This window comes from Apteryx mantelli, chromosome 30 (genome assembly GCF_036417845.1).
Source record: "Apteryx mantelli isolate bAptMan1 chromosome 30, bAptMan1.hap1, whole genome shotgun sequence".
In the NCBI taxonomy this organism is placed as follows: domain Eukaryota; kingdom Metazoa; phylum Chordata; class Aves; order Apterygiformes; family Apterygidae; genus Apteryx; species Apteryx mantelli.
The window spans coordinates 1,489,364-1,507,048 of record NC_090007.1 but is presented as its reverse complement, the minus strand read 5'-3'; the positions used below and the strand labels follow the sequence as shown (position 1 = coordinate 1,507,048).

General features: G+C 72.4%; 3 protein-coding genes across 5 annotated transcripts; 1 reads left to right on the top strand and 2 right to left on the bottom strand.

Annotated features, from left to right (window-relative positions):
* Positions 1-301: 301 nt before the first annotated feature.
* Positions 302-4,414, bottom strand: ANKLE1 (ankyrin repeat and LEM domain containing 1). Of its 2 annotated transcripts, XM_067312681.1 has the most exons (8): positions 4,092-4,414; positions 3,838-3,990; positions 3,638-3,743; positions 2,127-3,531; positions 1,849-2,011; positions 1,166-1,325; positions 951-1,080; positions 503-765 (listed from the first exon to the last, which is right to left on the bottom strand). In XM_067312681.1, exons 1-8 carry the CDS (start codon positions 4,259-4,261, stop codon positions 593-595), a joined length of 2,460 nt encoding a protein of 819 aa, XP_067168782.1. In that variant the 5' UTR covers positions 4,262-4,414; the 3' UTR covers positions 503-592. The 2 variants fall into 2 exon arrangements, with proteins under 2 accessions (XP_067168781.1, XP_067168782.1); XM_067312680.1 differs by lacking the exon at positions 951-1,080 and having other exon boundaries at positions 302-765.
* Positions 4,415-5,276: 862 nt separating this feature from the next.
* Positions 5,277-8,425, bottom strand: BABAM1 (BRISC and BRCA1 A complex member 1). Of its 2 annotated transcripts, none has more exons than XM_067312659.1 (9): positions 8,391-8,425; positions 7,544-7,873; positions 7,400-7,458; positions 7,173-7,293; positions 7,010-7,088; positions 6,491-6,515; positions 6,044-6,173; positions 5,759-5,845; positions 5,277-5,673 (listed from the first exon to the last, which is right to left on the bottom strand). In XM_067312659.1, the coding sequence occupies exons 2-9, from the start codon at positions 7,835-7,837 to the stop codon at positions 5,473-5,475; spliced, it is 996 nt and encodes a 331-aa protein (XP_067168760.1). In that variant the 5' UTR covers positions 7,838-7,873; positions 8,391-8,425; the 3' UTR covers positions 5,277-5,472. The 2 variants fall into 2 exon arrangements, with proteins under 2 accessions (XP_067168760.1, XP_067168761.1); XM_067312660.1 differs by having other exon boundaries at positions 7,544-7,856; positions 8,391-8,423.
* Positions 8,426-9,367: 942 nt separating this feature from the next.
* USHBP1 (USH1 protein network component harmonin binding protein 1) lies at positions 9,368-14,525 on the top strand. The gene is made up of 12 exons (XM_067313066.1): positions 9,368-10,752; positions 10,854-11,025; positions 11,098-11,346; positions 11,559-11,669; positions 11,795-11,943; positions 12,088-12,228; positions 12,309-12,382; positions 12,496-12,890; positions 13,028-13,201; positions 13,418-13,518; positions 13,630-13,752; positions 14,339-14,525. The coding sequence occupies exons 1-12, from the start codon at positions 9,548-9,550 to the stop codon at positions 14,523-14,525; spliced, it is 3,081 nt and encodes a 1,026-aa protein (XP_067169167.1). The 5' UTR covers positions 9,368-9,547.
* Positions 14,526-17,685: the final 3,160 nt, after the last annotated feature.

Genomic DNA, 17,685 nt, shown 5'->3' with positions numbered 1-17,685 from the left:
CATGCCGGGCTGTCCCTGTCACCATGCACTATGGCACCGTCCCTGTGCACCACGACATGCCAGGCTGTCCCTGTCCCCGTGCACCACGGCACCGTCCCTGTGCACCATGACATGCTGGGCTGTCCCTGTCACCATGCACTATGGCACCGTCCCCGTGCATGGCATGCCAGGCTGTGCCTGTTCCCATGCACCAGGGACACACTGGGACACACAGGACTATGGTCTTCTAGGAGCACAGCACGGACCAGGGAATTGAAGCCAGAAAGCAGATGCCTGAAGCTTTGATTTCTTAGCAAAAAAATACTTGCAGTGATTTATTTATCATCATAGTAGAAAAATAGAAAGACTCTAGCAAACATTCATGCCGTAAAAGCTGCCGGCCAGAGGGGAGCGGCGCTACCCCCAGGCCCTGGGAAGGTGCAGAGCAGCCGCCCCGGCCCCAGCTCCTCCTCTGCCTCGCCGGGAGGGTGCAAAGCCCCCGAGGAGCTGCTTAAAGCCCCAAGGCCCTGCAAGGCAGCCGAGCCCGGCCCGCGGCCATCCCAGTGCAAACCGGTCCACGCGCGGGCTCAGCACCGGGGGGACGCTGCCGAGCTCAGCGCCCGGCTTGGATGTCCGCCGGCCGGAGCTGCCGCTCGCCCTCGGCCAGGAAGATGCGCATGGCCCGGTGCAGCATGTGGACGCCCAGGCGCCGGCGACGCGGCGCGGGCCAGGCGGCCGCCACGCCGTAGCAGTTCCCCTTCTTCTGGTTGGTGAGCATCCGCAGCCCTGCCGGGGAGGGCGCTGAGCACCCAGCCCCGCCGCCGAGCCTGTGCCGGCGCCTGGGAGCAAACTCCCGCCTGCATGCCAAGCGGGGCGGGCGGGAGGGACGAGGGGGAAGAGCCGCGAGAGCCCAAGCGGCTGCGCAGGGGGGGATGCTCAAGCCGCGGCGGGCGCCCCGGGGCCGCGCTCACCGATGGCCTCCACCAGGCAAGCCTCCCGCGTGAAAGCCTCCGCCGGCACGGCGCTCTGGAAGCAGTGCACCGAGAGGACGCCCTGCCCGCTCGCCCAGATCTCCAGGATGCGCCGCACCTTGGGGCAGGCCTGCGGGCGGCGGGCACCGTCACCCGCGCCAGCCCCCGAGCCCGCCTCGCCGCCAGCGGTCCCCCGACCCCAGCCGCCCTCCTACCTTCGCCTTCCCGGCCCGGTAGTGACTCAGGGCCTCGTAGAGGTGGCAGTAGGGCCGGGCGCGCGTCCCCTTGCCCACGTAGAAGATGGCCTGCACGAAGGTCCTGAAGCGCTCGGCCGGGCTCAGGAGGTGCGAGCGGAGCGGCAGGTCCTGGGTGGCCCTGGGGGACGTCCAGCGCTTGGCACCCGGCTCCAGGCACCCGGCCCCGCTCGGGCGGGCGATGCACGGGAACGGGCTTGGGGCTTGCAAGACCCCTCGAGGTTTATTAGCTGGGACACGCAGCAGCAGGTCCTCGGTGGCCCTAGGGGATGCCTGGCACTCGGCACTGGGTGCCCGGCCCTGCTCAGGTGGGTGATGCATGGGGATGGACTTGGGGCTTGCAAAACCTGGCAAGGTTTATGAGTTGGGACACGTGACAGCAGGTCCTGGGGGGCCCTGGGGGACACCCAGCGCTCAGCACCGGGCAGGCAATGCCCAGGGATGGGCTTGGGGCTCGCAAAACCCCTTGAGGTTTATTAGCTGGGACACGCAGCAGCAGGTCCTTGGGGGGCCCTGGGGGATGTCAGTGCTCGGCACCGGGTGGGCGATGCCCATGGACAAGCTTGGGGCTTGCAAACTCCCCCGGGGTTTGTCAGCTGGGACGCCCAGCGGCGCGGAGCACCAGGCAGCGGCGCGGAGCCCACCTGGGGTCCAGGAGGAGGTAGTTGAAGCTGGACTTGAGCGTGCCCCCCCGCCAGCGCCGGCCCCCGTTGGGGCAGTCGAACTGCCGGGCCAGGGCCAGCTCGTCGTCTGCGCAGTCGGGGATGCGGCAGGTCTCCAGCGCCGCCGCCAGCTCGGGGCTGTGGCCTGGGGGAGCAGCGGGGACACCGTCAGCCCCTCCGCCGGCACCGCGGGGGGCACGGCGGCGGCGTGCGTGCATGCACCTGCAAAACAGAACGGGGATTTGCACCCCGGCGCTCACCTGCCGCCGCCTCCTCGCTCAGCGCCGCCAGCCGCTGCACGTAGACCCGCCGCGTCAGGGCGGTGACGGGCCCCGGGTCGGCGCCCAGCCTGCGCAGCTCCCGCAGCAGCGTCGCATCCGACAGGGGCTGCGGCGGCTCGTCGGTGTCCACGGGGCGTCCGCGCTCCCCGGAGCCCAGCAGGACGGTGGGGCTGGAGCCAGGGGAGCCGCCGGCCCCCTGGGACAAGCCAGGCTGCCCGGACAGGAGCACGGTAGCATCCGAAGATCCCGTTCCCTCCAGGTCGGATGCATCCCCATCCCTAAGGGTGACATGGTGCCTCGGCGGGACGGCAGGACCCCTACGCCGCGGGGGCCGCCGGGGCATCTGCAGCGTCTCACTGAAGAGCGAGGAGGAGGAAGAGGAGGAGGAGGATGCAGCAGCACTGAACCGGGCTGCCGAGGCCTCCAGGCGGCTCTTGGTCCTGGGGGTGACGTGGCAGAGCCGGGGCGGCTCCGGCCCCGGGGGGCTCGAGCCCCCAAGGCTGCAAGCCTGGAGCAGGGCCGGCAGCGCCGCGGCCCCGCTCGGCTCCGCGCTCCCGCTTGGGGGGCGATGGGGGGACGGGGGGCACCGAGCCCCCGGGCTGCCTCCCGCCTCGGGGGGCTCCAGCGTCTCGGCGGCGCTGACGAAGAGCTCGTCGTCATCGGAGCCGCCATCCCCCGGGCTGCCCCCGGTGCCGGGGGAGCGGGGCTGGGGCGCCGGGGGCCGCCGGGGGCTGCAGAGCAGCGTGCTGCAGGCCAGGGGCCGCGGGGCGAGAGCGGAGCCGCCGGGGGCCGCGCCGGGCCAGCCGGCCACGGAGGGGACGGAGACAGAGGCGGTGGCGGCGGGGGGCTCTCCCGAGCCGCGGCCGGAGCTCGGCCGCCACTTGCGGGTGCTGCTCAGGGGCCCGGGGTCAAAGCCGTCCTCGGAGAGCCTCGAGGGGACGCTGGCCTCGGTGCGGTCCTCGGTGAGGAAGGACAGGGAGCGCCTGGGCCCCCGCAGGTCCTCGGGGGCATCTGCGAGGCAGAGACCCGGCACCGAGCGTTTCGCCTCGTGCAGCCAGCGCCGGGTCCTGGCCAGACGCGAGCACGGCTGCATTAACACCCCGAAAGCAGGCACGGCGGGGATGGCAAGCTGCCCCCACCCCCCCCCCCAAGCAGCTGAGAACGGCACCACTCGTGGCACAGGGAGCCGGGGACACGCAGGGCTCCAGGCGGTTATTGCAGCTGTTCCGTGCCGGGAACGCAGCCGGAGCCCCGTGCACCGCGGCGGCGAGGGGACGCCCTTACCGGGGAGCGGGCGCCGGGCGGCATGCTGCCAGTCCCGCAGGACCTGCGCGCACACGCGGTTGCCCTGCTCCAGCGCCAGGTCAACGGCTCGCTTCCCATCCTGCGGGAGAAGGGATGCCGCGCTCACGGGGCCGCCGCGGGGGACGTGCCGGTGCTGCGCCCCCGGCCGGGGCGGGCGGCATCCCCCCGGGGCCAGCCCCGCTCACCTGGTCTCGCAGCTCCGGGTCCCCTCCCGTCCTCAGCAGGAGCTCGAGGCACCGGTGACACCCCCAGGACGCGGCGACGTGCAGCGGCGTGAGCGCCTCGGCGGACCTGGCGCAGGCAGCGACCCTCACGCCCCCGTCCCAGGGTCGTTCGGCCCAAGAGGGGACGGAGCCGGGGGCCGCAGCCGGCCCCTCGCTGGTACCTGGCGTTGGGGTCCCCGCCGTGGCGCAGGATCAGCCCCAAGCAGCGCACGCCGCCCTCCCGCTCCATGCCGGCGGCCAGGTGGATGGCGGCGACCCCCTCCGGGAGCACGAGGTTGGGATCGGCCCCCTGCTCCAGCAGGGCCTCCACCAGCCTGCGGCGGCACGGGCGGACACGGTCAGCGCCGGGGACGGCACAGGGGGGCCGGGCAGGGGTCAGCCTGGCCCCGGGGAACCAGGGTTGCCCCCCGTGCACCAGGGTTGCCCCCCGCACACAGCTTCCACCTGCCACGGACAAGCCCAGACATCACCCTGCTGGGGCAGAAATGCTGGTGGGACCCGAAACAGTGGCTGCATGGGAAAGCGGGACCCCAGGGGGTGCAAGGAGACCCCAGTGCATCCTGTAGCCCCACCAGGGCAGTGCATGCTGTGCCCACCCTGTGCAATACGTCCAGCGTCCCCTCCCAGAGCGGTGCGTGGGGTGACCCCCCCCAGTGCAAAGCTCTCCTCGCGCAGTGACCTCCCCTCCGCAGCAACGCAACAACCCCCCTTCCCGAAGCACCGAATGCAGCGAGCCCCCTCATGCAACACATGCCGCAACCCTCTTCCCACTAATTCTTCCGGTAACCCCCCCCCAAGCGCATGCAATACCCCCTCCCCAGTGCATGCAGCGGACCCCCCTCTCCTCACTCTGCCCACTGCAGCACAAGGCCCCCCCCCCCCAGGTACAGTGCGCACAGTGACCCTCCCCAATGCGACACCCCCGAGGCAATGCATGCAGTGTGCTCCCCGGGGGGGGGCAGGTACCCCTAAGCACCCTCCCCCCCGCCCCGTGCAATAAATGCAATGCCTTCCCCGGGGCAAAGCCTGCAGGATGGAGGCCCTTGCTGGTGCAGTCCCCCCCCGGTGCCGGTGCAGCCCCCTTACGGCTCGCGGCCGCCCCGCAGCGCGCGGCAGAGCCGCCCCGCCAGCTCCCACCGCCCCGCGCCGCTCATGCCGCCCCGCGCGCATGCGCGCCGCCGCCCGCGCGCCGCCGCTTCGAACCCCCGCGCGCGCCGCAGCCGCGCCGCTCATTGGCTGCCGGCGCGGCCAATCGGAGCCGGCGCGGGGCAGCCCCGCCTCCTCGCCAGCTGTGCTCGCAGCTGGTCCGCGTCCCACGTGGTCCCACAGCTGGAAGGGGCGGGGCCAGGGCTCCCAGCAACTCCCAGCACCTCCTAGTGCCCTGCACCAGCACCTCCCCGTGCCCTGTACTGGGGCACCCAGTGCCCTGCACCAGCACCTCCCCGTGCCCTGTACTGGGGCACCCAGCACCTCCCCGTGCCCTGCACCAGCGCCCCCCACCAGTGCAGCGCAGTTTAGGTAAAACGCACCTCTTTTTCTGCAATTCTATGGTCACCAAGGTGATCCTGCCTCAGATTATAACGTACAGCCAGACACCAGGTACCAGCTCAGTCCTTTACTGACAGTCGCCTCAGTCGCCCAGACCAAGCTTTAGAGGCAATTTATGGGCATCGTCACAGAAAAAAACCTCCTTCTACCCGCGGGTTTCCTACAGCCTGTTTCCCTTCCAAGGGAAAGGCGGCTATGGCGTGTGCCGGCACGTGCCCCGGCGAGGCAGCCCGGGCGGCCGCCGCGGCTCACACGGTGGCCTCGCTCTCGGCCGGCTCGTCCTCCTCGAGCAGGCTGTAGGACGCGTGGGTCTGGAAGGGGCGCTGCAGCGGGTGCGCCAGCAGCTTGGCCATGCAGTTGTGCAGCTCCACAGCCGGCCCCGTCAGCAACACCTCGTACTTGTAGTTGGTGCCTTTGGTGTCCAGGTTGCTGAAGAAGGCGTACATCTCCTGGAGGGGACATGGGGAGCGTGTCGGGGGGGCAGGCCCAGCCTGGGGGGACGGGGAGGGACGAGACGCCCCGTCCGGCACTTACCTTCCAGCTCGTCTCGTCGTCCTTGTCCTCCACCCCGTTGTGGATATAAACCACGTCAAAGAAAAAGTAGGGGCACTGCAGCATCTTCTGCAGGGGGAAGCGGAGCTGTGACTCACTCCCTGGCTCCGGGAGGGGAGCCGATTCCCAGAGCCCTTTTGCCTGGGGAAAGCCCCCCCAGCAGTCTGGGAGCATCGCCTGGAGCGGGGTTCACCGGGAGCCGCTGGCACTGGACGCCGGGCCCATCCGAGCTCCCCGGCGCCCCGGGGCGGCAGCAGCGGCATCTACCTTCATGTGCTCCGTGGCGGAGAACTGGGGCTGGCAGGCCGGGCGGCTGAACACCAGGATGGTGCGGACCACGTAGGGCGGCGGGATGGTCTGCACGTTCTCCGTCACCGGCAGCTCGATCTTCTGCTGGCTGCGCCGGAGGGAGGGGGCGGCTCAGAGGGGCTGCGGGGCCTGGCCAGCGCTGCTGGCCCGCGGGCACTGCTGAGCCGCGGGAAGGGGCTCGCCGGCTCCCAGCAGCTGAGCCGGGACAATCCCCGTCTCGCCAAGAGTTAACCAGTTACGTGGGAAACCTGGGGCAGGGCTGGGCTTGGACTGAAAAAGCAGCAACCGCCCCAGGAACTGCTTGGATTAAAGGACTGCTGAGTTTTTACAGAAAGGCAGAAAACTCATGGCAGCGAGGGAGCCGGGGCTGGGGCGGCCGCCCGCGCCCCACGGAGCTGTACTTACATGAGGTTGAAGAGCCCTTCCAGATCTGGAGCCCGAGCTAAGGACCGGTCCTTGCATACAGACCCCTATCCCGCGCCGGGATGCCATTCCCGCGCCGCAGGGACGTCGCCCGCACCCAAACCCCGCGGCCCGGCCAGCACCGGGACGCCCGAGGAGCTCCTGTGGGGAGGGGAGGCCACCGCACGCGGCCGGCGGGTGCCCACCGGGGCAGCGCAAGCACCACCAGACAGGTGTCTGCAGGGCCGGGAAGGTCCTGGCGTTAAACACCGAATTTGGGGATTTAGGAGCCCGGTTTAGCCCTCTGCAGCTGGTGCAGCCCCCAAGCCCGATGCTCCTCTGCAGGGACAGCGCGACTTATCCGGCCGGGGACGCAAGGCCGCGGGATCTGCTGCCATCTTCCGGCAAAGGGCCCGGAAGGACCCGGCTGACAGACCGGCACAGCCGCGGTGCTCCCGGCCCCCGCAAGCCACCGCGCGGGGTCCCGGCCCGCAGGCACCCGCCACTGCCACCGCAGGATACTGAACGACTTGCACACGACGGTCTCCAGGTCGTAGAGGCAGCTGCAGACCTCGCGGGGGTCCGAGGTGAAGCCTGAGAGCTGAGAGGAGACGGGGTGAGGGGGGCGCAGAGCTGTCACCGCTGCCGTCCCCGGCTCGGCCGCCGCGGCCCCGGCCCCGCTCACCCACGTGGCGTCGTTGTTCACCACCACCAGCGCGAACTCGTGGCACTTGTCGATCTTGTGCTTCGTCCGCACGAACATCTCGATCATCTTCTGGGAGATGTTCAGCGCGTTGGTCTTGGACCTGCCGCGGGGGCCAGGCATCAGCGGGGAGCGGACCCGGGGGGGGCCCTGGGGCTGCCGCCAGCTCAGCCCAGGCAGGAGCCGACCCTGCCCATGGCCACGCTCACCCGTTGAAGGACTCCAGCTTGGGCAGGGACATCTCCTCCGACAGGTCCAGGCAGATGATCTGTGCAAGAAAGCTGTGACCTGAGCATCCGGCACGGCGGCGAACGTCACCCCGGCGTCCCCCGCCGCGGCCCCCCAGCACTCACCACCTTCTCGGGGCAGTTCACCCGCGGCGTCTTCACCTGCACCTCGGTGGGGTGCGCGGGGCCGGGCCAGGCCTTGCCGTCGGGCGCCGCCGTGCCCTGCGGGCTGTCGTCGGCGCTGGCCGCCTCGCCCTCGCCCTCGCTGCGGTTGCCCACGCTGGCCTGGGCGCTCAGCGCCCGGTCCTCAGCGCCCTCGGGGTTGGAGCGGGTCCTGGGCCGCTGCTCCGTCGCCTTCTCCTCCTCCTCCTCGGCCGCGCTGCCCGGCTCCGACGTGTCCATCACGCAGCCGTGCTCCATGGGTGGGTCTGGCACGGTGCTGCACGGGAGCCGCTGCTGCAGCCCACGCGCCCCGTTGCACCAGGCGCCCCCACTCCATGCAACTCCCTGCCCCACACACCCCCCTGCTCTGTGCAACCCTCGCTCACGTGCCCCCCAACCCAGCGCCACATGCCCCGGCCCGTGCGGTTCTCTCCCCCTGCCCCACGCACCCCCTTACTCACCCTCCCCCCACCCCGTTCCCCCAGCGCAGGGGTGCAGAGGGTACGTGAGCAGGGATTGCACAGTGCTCCCTGCACCCCCCCGCGCCGTGCAACTCCTGCTCACGTACCCTCTGCCCTACGTGCCCCCCACCCCGTGCACCCCCTGCCCCCCCCTGCCCCCCACCCCGCTCTATCCTATGCACCCGCCTGCCCCGTGCACCCCCTTGTACCCACTCCCCCCACCCACCCCTGCTCATGTACCCTCCTTATGCACCCCCCCACCCTATGCACCCCTTGCACCGTGCACCCCCCCCCCCCGCGCATCCCCTCGCACCCCCCTGCACCCCCCCGGCGCCCCGGCGCGCGCTCACCCGCGCTCGGCCGCACGAGCCCCGCCCGGCGCCACCCGGAAGCGGCGCCGCGCGGGGGCTGCTGGGACTTGTAGTTCCGCGGGCCCCCCCCCGCCGGGCTTCGCTCCTCCCGCCCCCCGGGCACCGCAGCTGGCGAGCTGGCTCCTTCCTCGGCCCCGGCACCCGAAGTACCCATGCACTGCACCCCCGACACCCATCCGTGCCCTCCTGCACCTGAGCACCGCCCACTGCACCCTAAATACCCATGCATGGCACCCTGCGCCCTAATTGCCCGTGCGCCACCCTCCAGCACCCATGCGCCATCCCCCTGCAACCTAAATACCCTTGCACCACCCTCCAGCACCCATGCACTGTCCCCTGCACCCTAAACATCCATGCACCACCCTCCAGCACCCATGCACCATCCCCCTGTACCTTAACACTCACGCACTGCCCTCCAGCACCCATGTACTGTCTTCCTGCACCTGAAAAGCCCATGCACCACTCTCCAGCACCCATGCACTGCCCCCCATGCACTCTAAATACCCACGTACCCCAAACACTACCCTCCTTCACCTAAATACCCGCACAGTGCCTCCTAGCACCCAAAGGCTCATGCACCCCTCTGCAACCCCCCCAGTGCTCTGAGCGTCCCTGCACATGAGCTCTGCCTGCAAGACTGGCACAGGGTGCTCGTGGCCCGGCTGGGTGCCAAGGGAGCCCAGGCACCCGGCAAGACTCCGGCATTGGCCCAAAGTGCCTTGGTGCTGCTGCAGTGGGGAGTCAGCAGGGAGGGAGGGGTGCTGGGGGGGCTGGCTCCTGCAGAGCCCCCAACAAGGCTCTGCCCCACACCCCGGGCACCCTGGGCACCCTGGGCACCCCGGCCCGCAGCGGGCAGCTGGGGCACAGGGACACGGGCAGCGCAACGGTTAAGTGCAGGAGGCTGAGCCGGGCTCTGCGAGGAAGAGGAAATCTCCGCAGGAACAAGGAATGGGAAAAGCCTGGAGGAACAGGGGCTGGGAGCGGCACAGCCCTCCGGTGAACCCGTGGGACGTGGCCCCGGCCGGGACGTGCCGCAGAGCCGCCAGCTGCAGAGTCACCCCTGGCCACCGTGGGAACGAGCCCCCGGCATCAGGCACCGGCCAGAGCGGGGCATCACGGGCCGGAGACTGGCCAGGATGGAGAAGGCAAGTGGGGCGTCCTGTGGGCCGGGCCCTGCTGGGGGGCTGGTCCTGAGCAGCCGGGGAGCCCAGGCCAGCGCGGGGCTTGGGGACGGCCGGGGAAGAAGCCCTGTCCCTGGGCCGCCCGGAACTGGGGGGGGGGATGCACTGGGGACATCAATCCCTGCATGGCCAGGAGCCCCTGCCCCCCCCACGAGCATCCCCTGGCCACGAGCATCCCCCAGCCACGGGCATTTCCCAGCCATGGGCATTTCCCAGCCATGGGCATCCACTAGCCATGGGCATCCCCTGGTTGTGGCTTTGGCCGTGGAGCCGAGCTCCGACATGGCTCCTGGGGCTGGTTTGGGTCTCACTGGCCCTGCAGCGCCAGCCAGGGACCAACCCCGGCCACCCAGTCCAGCCGCCGGCCCCACTGGCCACGGCGGGCCACGAGCCGCATGCACGGGGCCGTGGGCGCCCCAGACCGCCGTCGCCACGACCTTGCAGCGACGCTGCTCATTGTTCCTGCTGCAAACAGGAAACCGCTCCTGCTTCCGGCGCTGCCGCAGCACCGGCGAGGGCCGAGCCTCGCCGACCCCGGCGCAGCGCCCTCCCCGTCCCCGTGTCCCACCGGGGCCGGGGCACCCGGGTGCCCACCGTCCCGCCGGCGGGGTGCAGCGAGCCGCATCCCTGCCCCTGCGAGGAGGGGCACGCCGGAGCTGCACGGAGGGTGCTCCAGGGGCTTTGCATGGGCGCAGCGCGGTGGCAGGTTGTGCATCCCGCTGTGCCTGTCCCCGTGTGCCGGTGCAGGACGCGTCGCCCGGCCCTGCCAGCTCCAGCCCGGGTCTGCGGAAAGCAGGGCACCGCGTTGCAGCCGGGCACCATGCTGCAGCAGGGCACCGCGTTGCAGCGATGCAGCTTTGCGCCCGAACGCGCCCCAGCCCCCAGGCGCATCCCAGCTGGTTGCACCCGCTGCATCGCCCCGGCACGGCTGGAGCCCCGCGCTGGGCTGCCGGCAGGGCCGGTGCGGGGTGGCGGGGGCAGACGGGTGTGCGCTCCCCGCAGCCCCCGCTGGCCCCGCTGCCCGAGCGGGCGGACGAGGCCGAGGTGGCGGCAGGGGACGACGGGGGCCCCCTGCGCTGCGAGGAGCATGTCACCGGGCTGCTGGCCACCGCCGCCCGCCTGCACCGGACGGCCGAGCAGCTGCGGCGCCAGACCGGCAGGTACCGGCAGCACCAGCCCTGGGCGTGCAGCACGCTGCAGCACGCCGTGGCACACGGCGGCATGGGCAGCCCCTCCGCATCTCCCCCCTTGCTGCCCCCAGGGAGCAGGAGGAGGAGGAGGAGGAGGAGGAGGAGGAGGAGGAGGACCGGCCGCCCCATGGCCTCGACCTCTTCGCAGCCCTGCAGCAGGCCGTGAGCTCGCTGGAGCGCGCCGTCTTCTCCCGGCACGGGTGGCCGCCGGTGCCCGGCGAGGAGTGGGCACGGGCGGCCAAGGTGAGCGCTGCCGCACGGGGCAGCCCCGACGCTGCGGTGACAGGCACCACCTGACCGGCCCCCTGCCCCCAGAGCCTGGAGGAGCTTGACCGGACACCGGGGCCTTTCCCAGCCGGGCGGGTGACGCGCCGGGGCCGGGAACAGGGAGCCGGCGGGGGGCTGGCGGCCGAGGAGGCCGCGCGGTTCGAGGAGGAGGCGGCGGCGGCGGCGGCGGGGAAGGCGGCGCTGCGGGAGGCCCTGGGGCGCCGCGAGGAGGAGCTGAGCCAGGCCACCGCCGCGCTGGGGGCTCTGCGGGACGAGCGGGACCGGCTGCAGCGGAGGGTGAGCCGCGGGCCGGCAAGGCGGGAGGTTGCACCGTGCCGTGCACATGCCGGTGGGGCTGGGAAGGACAGGGCACGGCAAAGGGAGCGATTCCCCTTGCTCAGCCCATGGGGGATTGCAGAGATGCTCCCGGCCCCCTGGTCCCCCAGCACCGTCGCGGTCCCTGGGGGGCTCCAGCTGCGCTGCCGCTGAGCCCCGCTTGCCCTGTGCAGGTGCGGGAGCTGCAGGACGCCCTGTGCAGGATCGAGGACCCGTGCGGCTCCGCTGGCGGCACCCTGGGGCTCGGCGGTGCCCCGGGGCACGGAGAGCCGGGGCTGCCCCAGGTGAGCATGGGACGGGGCCGGCAGCTGGGGCACATCTGGGCTCCGCGCGGCGCTGGCAGAGCTGCGCTGCCCCTCGCCCACCTCCCCGCTCCAGGCTCCATCCGGGGCTCCTGTCTCCTCCCCAGGAGCCCCCCGGCGCGGCCCACCTCCCGCTGCGGCGTTCGCAGAGCTGCCGTGGCACGCCGCCCCTCGGCCGTCTCGTCGCCCAGCCGCCCGCCGGCACCGCGCAGGGCCCCGGCCGCGAGCTGGAGCAGCGGGTGCAGCAGCTGCAGGGGTGAGTCTGCCCCAACGCCCCCGCGGGCAGGGAAACTGAGGCACGGGGCGGCCGTGCTCCAGTGCCCGGGGGGGGACGGCAGAGCCCCCGCGTGCCGAGGAGGGCAGAGCAGGCAGGCAGTGACCGCGGCCCCTCGGCTCCCAGGTGCATCGAGCGGCTCAAGGCCGTGAACCAGCTGCTCTCAGCCACGCTGCAGGAGTGCAAGAGCGACTCGGAGCGGCTCAGCATGGTGCTGGGCCAGCACGAGTCGCACAGCACCGCGCTGCGCCTCGCCGTGCAGTGCAGGTAGGGCGCCGCGGGGCCGGGTCGGCGGCGGGGCCGGGCTGCGGGCTCCCGCGCCGGCGCTGAGCCCCCTCTCGGTGCAGCGAGCGCTGCGTGGAGGCCTATGCCGCGCTGCTCGAGCTGACGCGGGCCAAGCTGGAGGACGGGCCGGGCGCCGGTGAGTCCCATCCCGGCGGGATGTGGGATGCGGGATGCGGGATGCAGGATGCAGGGAGGATGCTGGTCCCCAGCATGGGGACACTGTCCTGAAGCTGCCTGTGCTGTGCCCAGGGGCCGCGGCGGAGCAGGGGCGCGAGAGCGGAGCCGGTGCCGCGCAGCCGGAGGGGATGCAGCTCCTGGGGCGAGCGGAGCCGGACGGCCAGGAGGAGAGTGGCACCGGCGGCTCGCTCAGCCCCGAGGCGCCGCTGTCGCTGCAGGATCCCCGCGGTGCCCCGGACGAGGGGGCCCTGCGCGAGCGCATCCGCCGGCTGCGCGCGGAGCAGGCGGCCGTGCAGGCGTCGCTGCACGCCGCCCCGGTGCCCGCCAGCGCCGTCACCCGGCACAGCGAGGACGTCAGGGCTCGGGCCGAGCAGGCCCTCCGGGACGCGCGGCCCCCCCTGCCCGGTCCCACACCCTGGCCGAAGCCGGACAAAGCCCAGCTGCTGCGGGAGCTGGCGATGCTCAAGGTGCACCCAGGCGTCCGGTCCCCCCCTCCCGGCTCTCCGTGGGGTCCGGAGCAGGGTGCACGGCTCGAGCACCCTGCAAAGGGCTGCCAGGCTGGGAGGGGGCACCCCGGGGTGACGTTCTGCCCCCCCCCCCCAAGGAGGCCATGGCCGACCTGAGGACCCAGCTGCAGCTGGAGGAGACGGAGAAGCGGGGCCTGGAGGTGCTGGCGGCGGCGCAGGGGCCGCGGGAGGCGGCGCTGCGCCTGCTGCTCGAGCACCTGCAGCGGGAGCGAGGCGAGGGGCCCGGCAGCTCCGGCAGCAGCAGCGAGGAGGTACGGCTGGCACGGGACCGTGGGGACAGACGTGTCCCCCCGCGAGGCGCTACCGGGGCCAGCGCTGGTGCTTCCCCCCCTTGCACAAGTGCTGGCAGGGCCCCAGCGTGCAGCCCCGAGGCAGAGGGGCTCCGTCCCCCCGGGAGGGGGTCTCTGACCTGCCATGGGGCCGGGGTCCCCCCGGGGCTGTGCCCTGGTTGCTGACCCCGCAGCCAGCCTCTCCAGGATGCCGAGCCCGGCAGGATGGGAGCGGCGGGTCCCCAGCACCCCGCGGACCCGGAGAGGATGGCGCAAGAGCTGCTCGGCGCCCTGGCTCGGTAAGAGACCCTCCCCGGCGCCGCGGGGCCCGGCAGCGGCCCCCGACCTCCCATGGCCCCGCAGCAGGCGGGTGCAGCGCCCAGCCCGGTGCCACGCGTGGTGTCCCCCAGGACCGAGGAGCTGCACGCCCGCACCCAGGCCCTGGTGCTCGCCCTGGAGCAGGCCAGCGCTGCCAGCCGGGCGCAGCAGGCGCAGTGCAGCGCCGTCACCGGCGACTTCTTCCAGGCTCACAGGTGGGCAGGGGGCAGGCGGCCCCCGCTTGGCACACCCCACACGCACCGTCCCCCCTCGGCACGCACCGGACACGTGGTCCCCTCCTGCATGCCCCGGGATGCATGATCCCTGCTTTGCATGCTGCGTGTGCCCTCTCGGCATGACCCGGACACGCAATCCCCTCCTGCACCGCCTGGGGTGCACGGTCCCTGCTGTGCACCCCTGTGGTCCCCTCCTGCCTCCCCTGGATGTGCAATTCCCTCCTGCACGCCCTGGGGTGCACGGTCCCTGCTGTGCACCCCTGTGATCCCCGCCTGCCTCCTCTGGATATGCAATCCCCTCCTGCACGCCCTGGGGTGCGCAATTCCTTCTGCGCATGCCCTTTGGTCCCCAGCTGCGTCACCCAGACACGTGCTCCCCTCCTGCACGCCCTGGGGTGCGCGGTCCCTGCCGTGCACGCCCCACGTCCTCCTCTGCGTGCCCCGAGCGCGCGGTCCCCGCTCCACGCGCCCCTCTGCCTCGGCACGCCTCGGGGCCGCGCCGCACGGCCTGCAGCGCCGGGTGCTCCCGGTGCGCGGCGGGCTCAGGCGCGGCGCCGTCCCGCAGCGCCCTGGCCCTGGCCTACCGCAGCGCGCGGCGGAAGCAGCAGGCCCAGCTGCGGCGCCTGGAGGCGCAGGCGGGCGCCGTGGGCGAGCAGCACGCCCGGCAGGCGCAGGCGCTGGCCCGCCGTCTGCAGCGCCTGGAGCAGCGCCGCGCCGCCGCCGCCGCCGCTGGCAGCGAGACCTGCATCTAGGGAGCCTGCCCCGGCCAGCGCCGCCCCACCGCCCCCGGGACCCCGCGGGCACCGGCCTGGAGCCCCCCGGCATCGTCCCGCTGGCATGGCACGGGACGGCCTCCGGGCCGTGCATCTGCAGGGAGAATAAACCGCTAAGCCCAGGGCTGTGGCTTGCGTGGCTGCGGCTCGGCCGGCCCCACCGCGGCGCTGGGGCTCGGGGTCCTGCAGCAGCCCCGCGGGGGGGTTCGGGCCGAGCTGAGCAGCGAGGGGGAACGGGAGAGACCGGCCGGAGGTGCCGGCACGGGGGGCAGCTCGGCTCATCCATGGCCAGGCTGGGAACAAAGCCGTCCCCTCCCCGCCCCCGGCCTCCCGCTATCACCCGGGCGCAGATGAAGCCGTTTCGTTATCCCAGACGTGGGATCAAAGGTGACAGCGGTGGCCGTGGCAGGAGGCCCCATGCATATGCAGGAGGGAAGAGGAGCAGTGACCCCGCGCCGGGTCGGCCTCGCCTCGCGGGGGCCTGGGAGCGGGGCCGTGCCGGAGCTGCGGCGGCGGCGGGGCGGCGGGTGCAGCCGAGTGTGGGGCTCCACTGCGACGATGCGCGGGGCCGTGGGGCAGCCCAGGGCGCAGCCACGCTGCAGGGCCCACGGGAAACCCAGGCACGGAGCAAGAGGCGCTCGGCTGCCGGCACAAGCCCGACGTCTCCCCAGGGAGGATGCAAAGTGGAGTTCAAGGCTCAGTGGATCAATATCCCAGGCTGTGGTGATGGAGAGCACAGGGATGCAGGGGTTTGGGGCAGGGATGCAGGCAGGGAGGCCGGGTGCAGCTCACCACCCAGATCTCCCCGTGCCCAGAGCTCACGGCCCCTCGCCGCCAGCCCTCGGGGGCCCTGGGAAATGGGGGCAGCTCTGCATCCCTGGTCGCGCCACGACCCGGATCGGAGGACGACTTCCCGGGACCCTGGGGAGCAGCGCCGGCATGAAATGGGAGCACCGGTCACGTGGCTGCCGGCCCTGGCAGCCGCCTGCTGCAGGAAGCGCTGCAGCACCCGGCCGTGGCTGCCGATTCCCGGTGCTCAGGGCGCCGGGCAGCTGACACGGAGAGCGGGGCTGGCCCTGAGCACGCAGCACCCGGCACTGCCCACGGCCCCCGCGGCCCGGTGCGGCACGGCGGGGGGGTCCCGGCTCGCCCCGGCACGGCCCCGGCGCGGCCGGGCTGACCCGCAGGTTGAAGGTCAGGGCTCGGCGCTCAGACCCCTTTTCAGATTCAAATGGGCTCCCGGGGGCTTTGTGCGCGGGGTCAGGCTTCACCGCGAGCCGCATGAAAGGGCCGGGGCCGCCGGGCCGCTTTCAAGTGCCCCCGCGCCGGCCGAGGAGGGGGCGCAAAGACGCCCGCCTCCGTCCTCCCCGGCCCCCAGCGCCGAGCGGGGCCCGAGGCGGCTGCGGACCATCCCTGCAGCCCCTCCTGCCTGGGCGGCTGCCCGCGGCTCGGGGGCTTGGGGCGGGCTGAGGCCTCCCCCCTCGCCCACCGCCCTTCCAGGCCAAGCCACGGCGCACCCCGAGCCTCTGCCAAGGACAGAGCATGCTGCGCGCTTGGGGTATGGGGCCAGGTGTCCCTGGAATGGCACGGTGCAGCATGGCACGGCACGGTGCAGCATGGCATGGCATGGCACGGCATGGCACAGTGCTTTGCAGCATGGCACAGTGCAGCATGGTGCAGCACGGCATGGCATGGTGCTTTGCAGCACAGCGCAGCACTTTGCAGCATGGCACGGTGCAGCATGGCGCAGCTGGGGGGGTGGTCCAGCCCCACAGCAAGGCAGGGAGGGCTCTGCCTGCCGCCTGATGATTTGCAAGATGCTACCATCGCCAGCCCGCTCCCTGCCTCAGTTTCCCCCCTTTCGGAGAAGCATCGGCTCCCTGCCGCTGGGGCAGAGGCGAGGAAGCCGAGGGGCCGTGGCAAAGCCGCCAGGGCCCCTCGGGGCGTGAGGCCCCACGTGGGCTTGCATCCCGGTCCCGGGGAGGGCAGCTCTTGGGGGCTGCAAACGCCACCCCGGCCGGGGGAGAGGGGTCAGCGCGGGGGAACGTGCGGAGCCGGGAGCTGCCGAGCGCAGCAGGGAGAGGCTGGGAACCAAGGGAGGAAAAATCCCCGGTGCAGACGAGGGGAGATGGCACATCTGGCACTGGGGCGGAGGCAGAGACGTGATTCATGCCCCCACCGGGGAGGGAGCGTCCGGCCCGTTCCTGGGTGACGCCAGGTGGGTGCAGGGGGAGCGGGATCTGATATCCCGGGAATGTAGGGCAGGGAGCAGCCCTCACCGCAGTGCGCGGGCAGGAGCCAAGGGGGAGACAGCAGCAGCAGGGCCGGGCACAGTCACGCGTTCGCCTCTCCGCACGGCTGCTCCGTGCAACAGATCCCCGGCGCGGAGCCGCCGCTGGGTTATTGCACAGGGCCCTGGGGGCGGCTGCGGGCGCGAAGGCCCCTTCCTCCTCCCCGCGGCTCCGGAGCGGCTCTCGCGGCCCGCCGTCGCCTCCCACGCACGCAGGCGCGCGCCGTATGCCGGAGGCGAGCCGGCGGGATCCGGCCCCAGGAATGCGAGTGATAAGAGCCGCGGCCAGGGCTCAGCACCCTCCGCCCCGGGCAGGATCGCCGGGGCTCCGCGAGCAGCTCAGGGAAGAGCGGGGCCGGCTCCCAGCGTGGTGCACCAGCCCCCTCCGGGGAAATCCAACCACTGCAGCCGGAGACGGGCTTAAAACCAGGAGACTGACTTGCAACCCGGTGCGTTTGGGAAGCGGCTTGCGGCCAGCAGGATTTTGGGGCAGGCGCAGCCGTGGCACGAGCACGTTCTCCTCCCTGCGCCCCTCCTGCTCACCTCGCCCCGGGGGTGTTTCATTCAAAGCCAAGGAAATATTTATGATTTTTAAAGGCAAATTCCCCTCCCCTGTAAAACGCCCACGTCCGGGGGACGGGGCTGTCCGAGGGGGAGCGGGGGCGGGCGCGGGGTCCAGCCGGGGGGCAGCGAGGCCGGGAGGGGAGGCGATGCCTGGCCATTTCCCTCGGCAGCCCGGGGCCGGGAGCCGCCAGTGGGTCCAGCCGGCCTCGGAGCCGGGAAGCACCGCCGTGGCCCTGGGACGGGGACCCGCGGGGGCCGCGCCGGCGCGGCGGCAGCCCCCGGCTC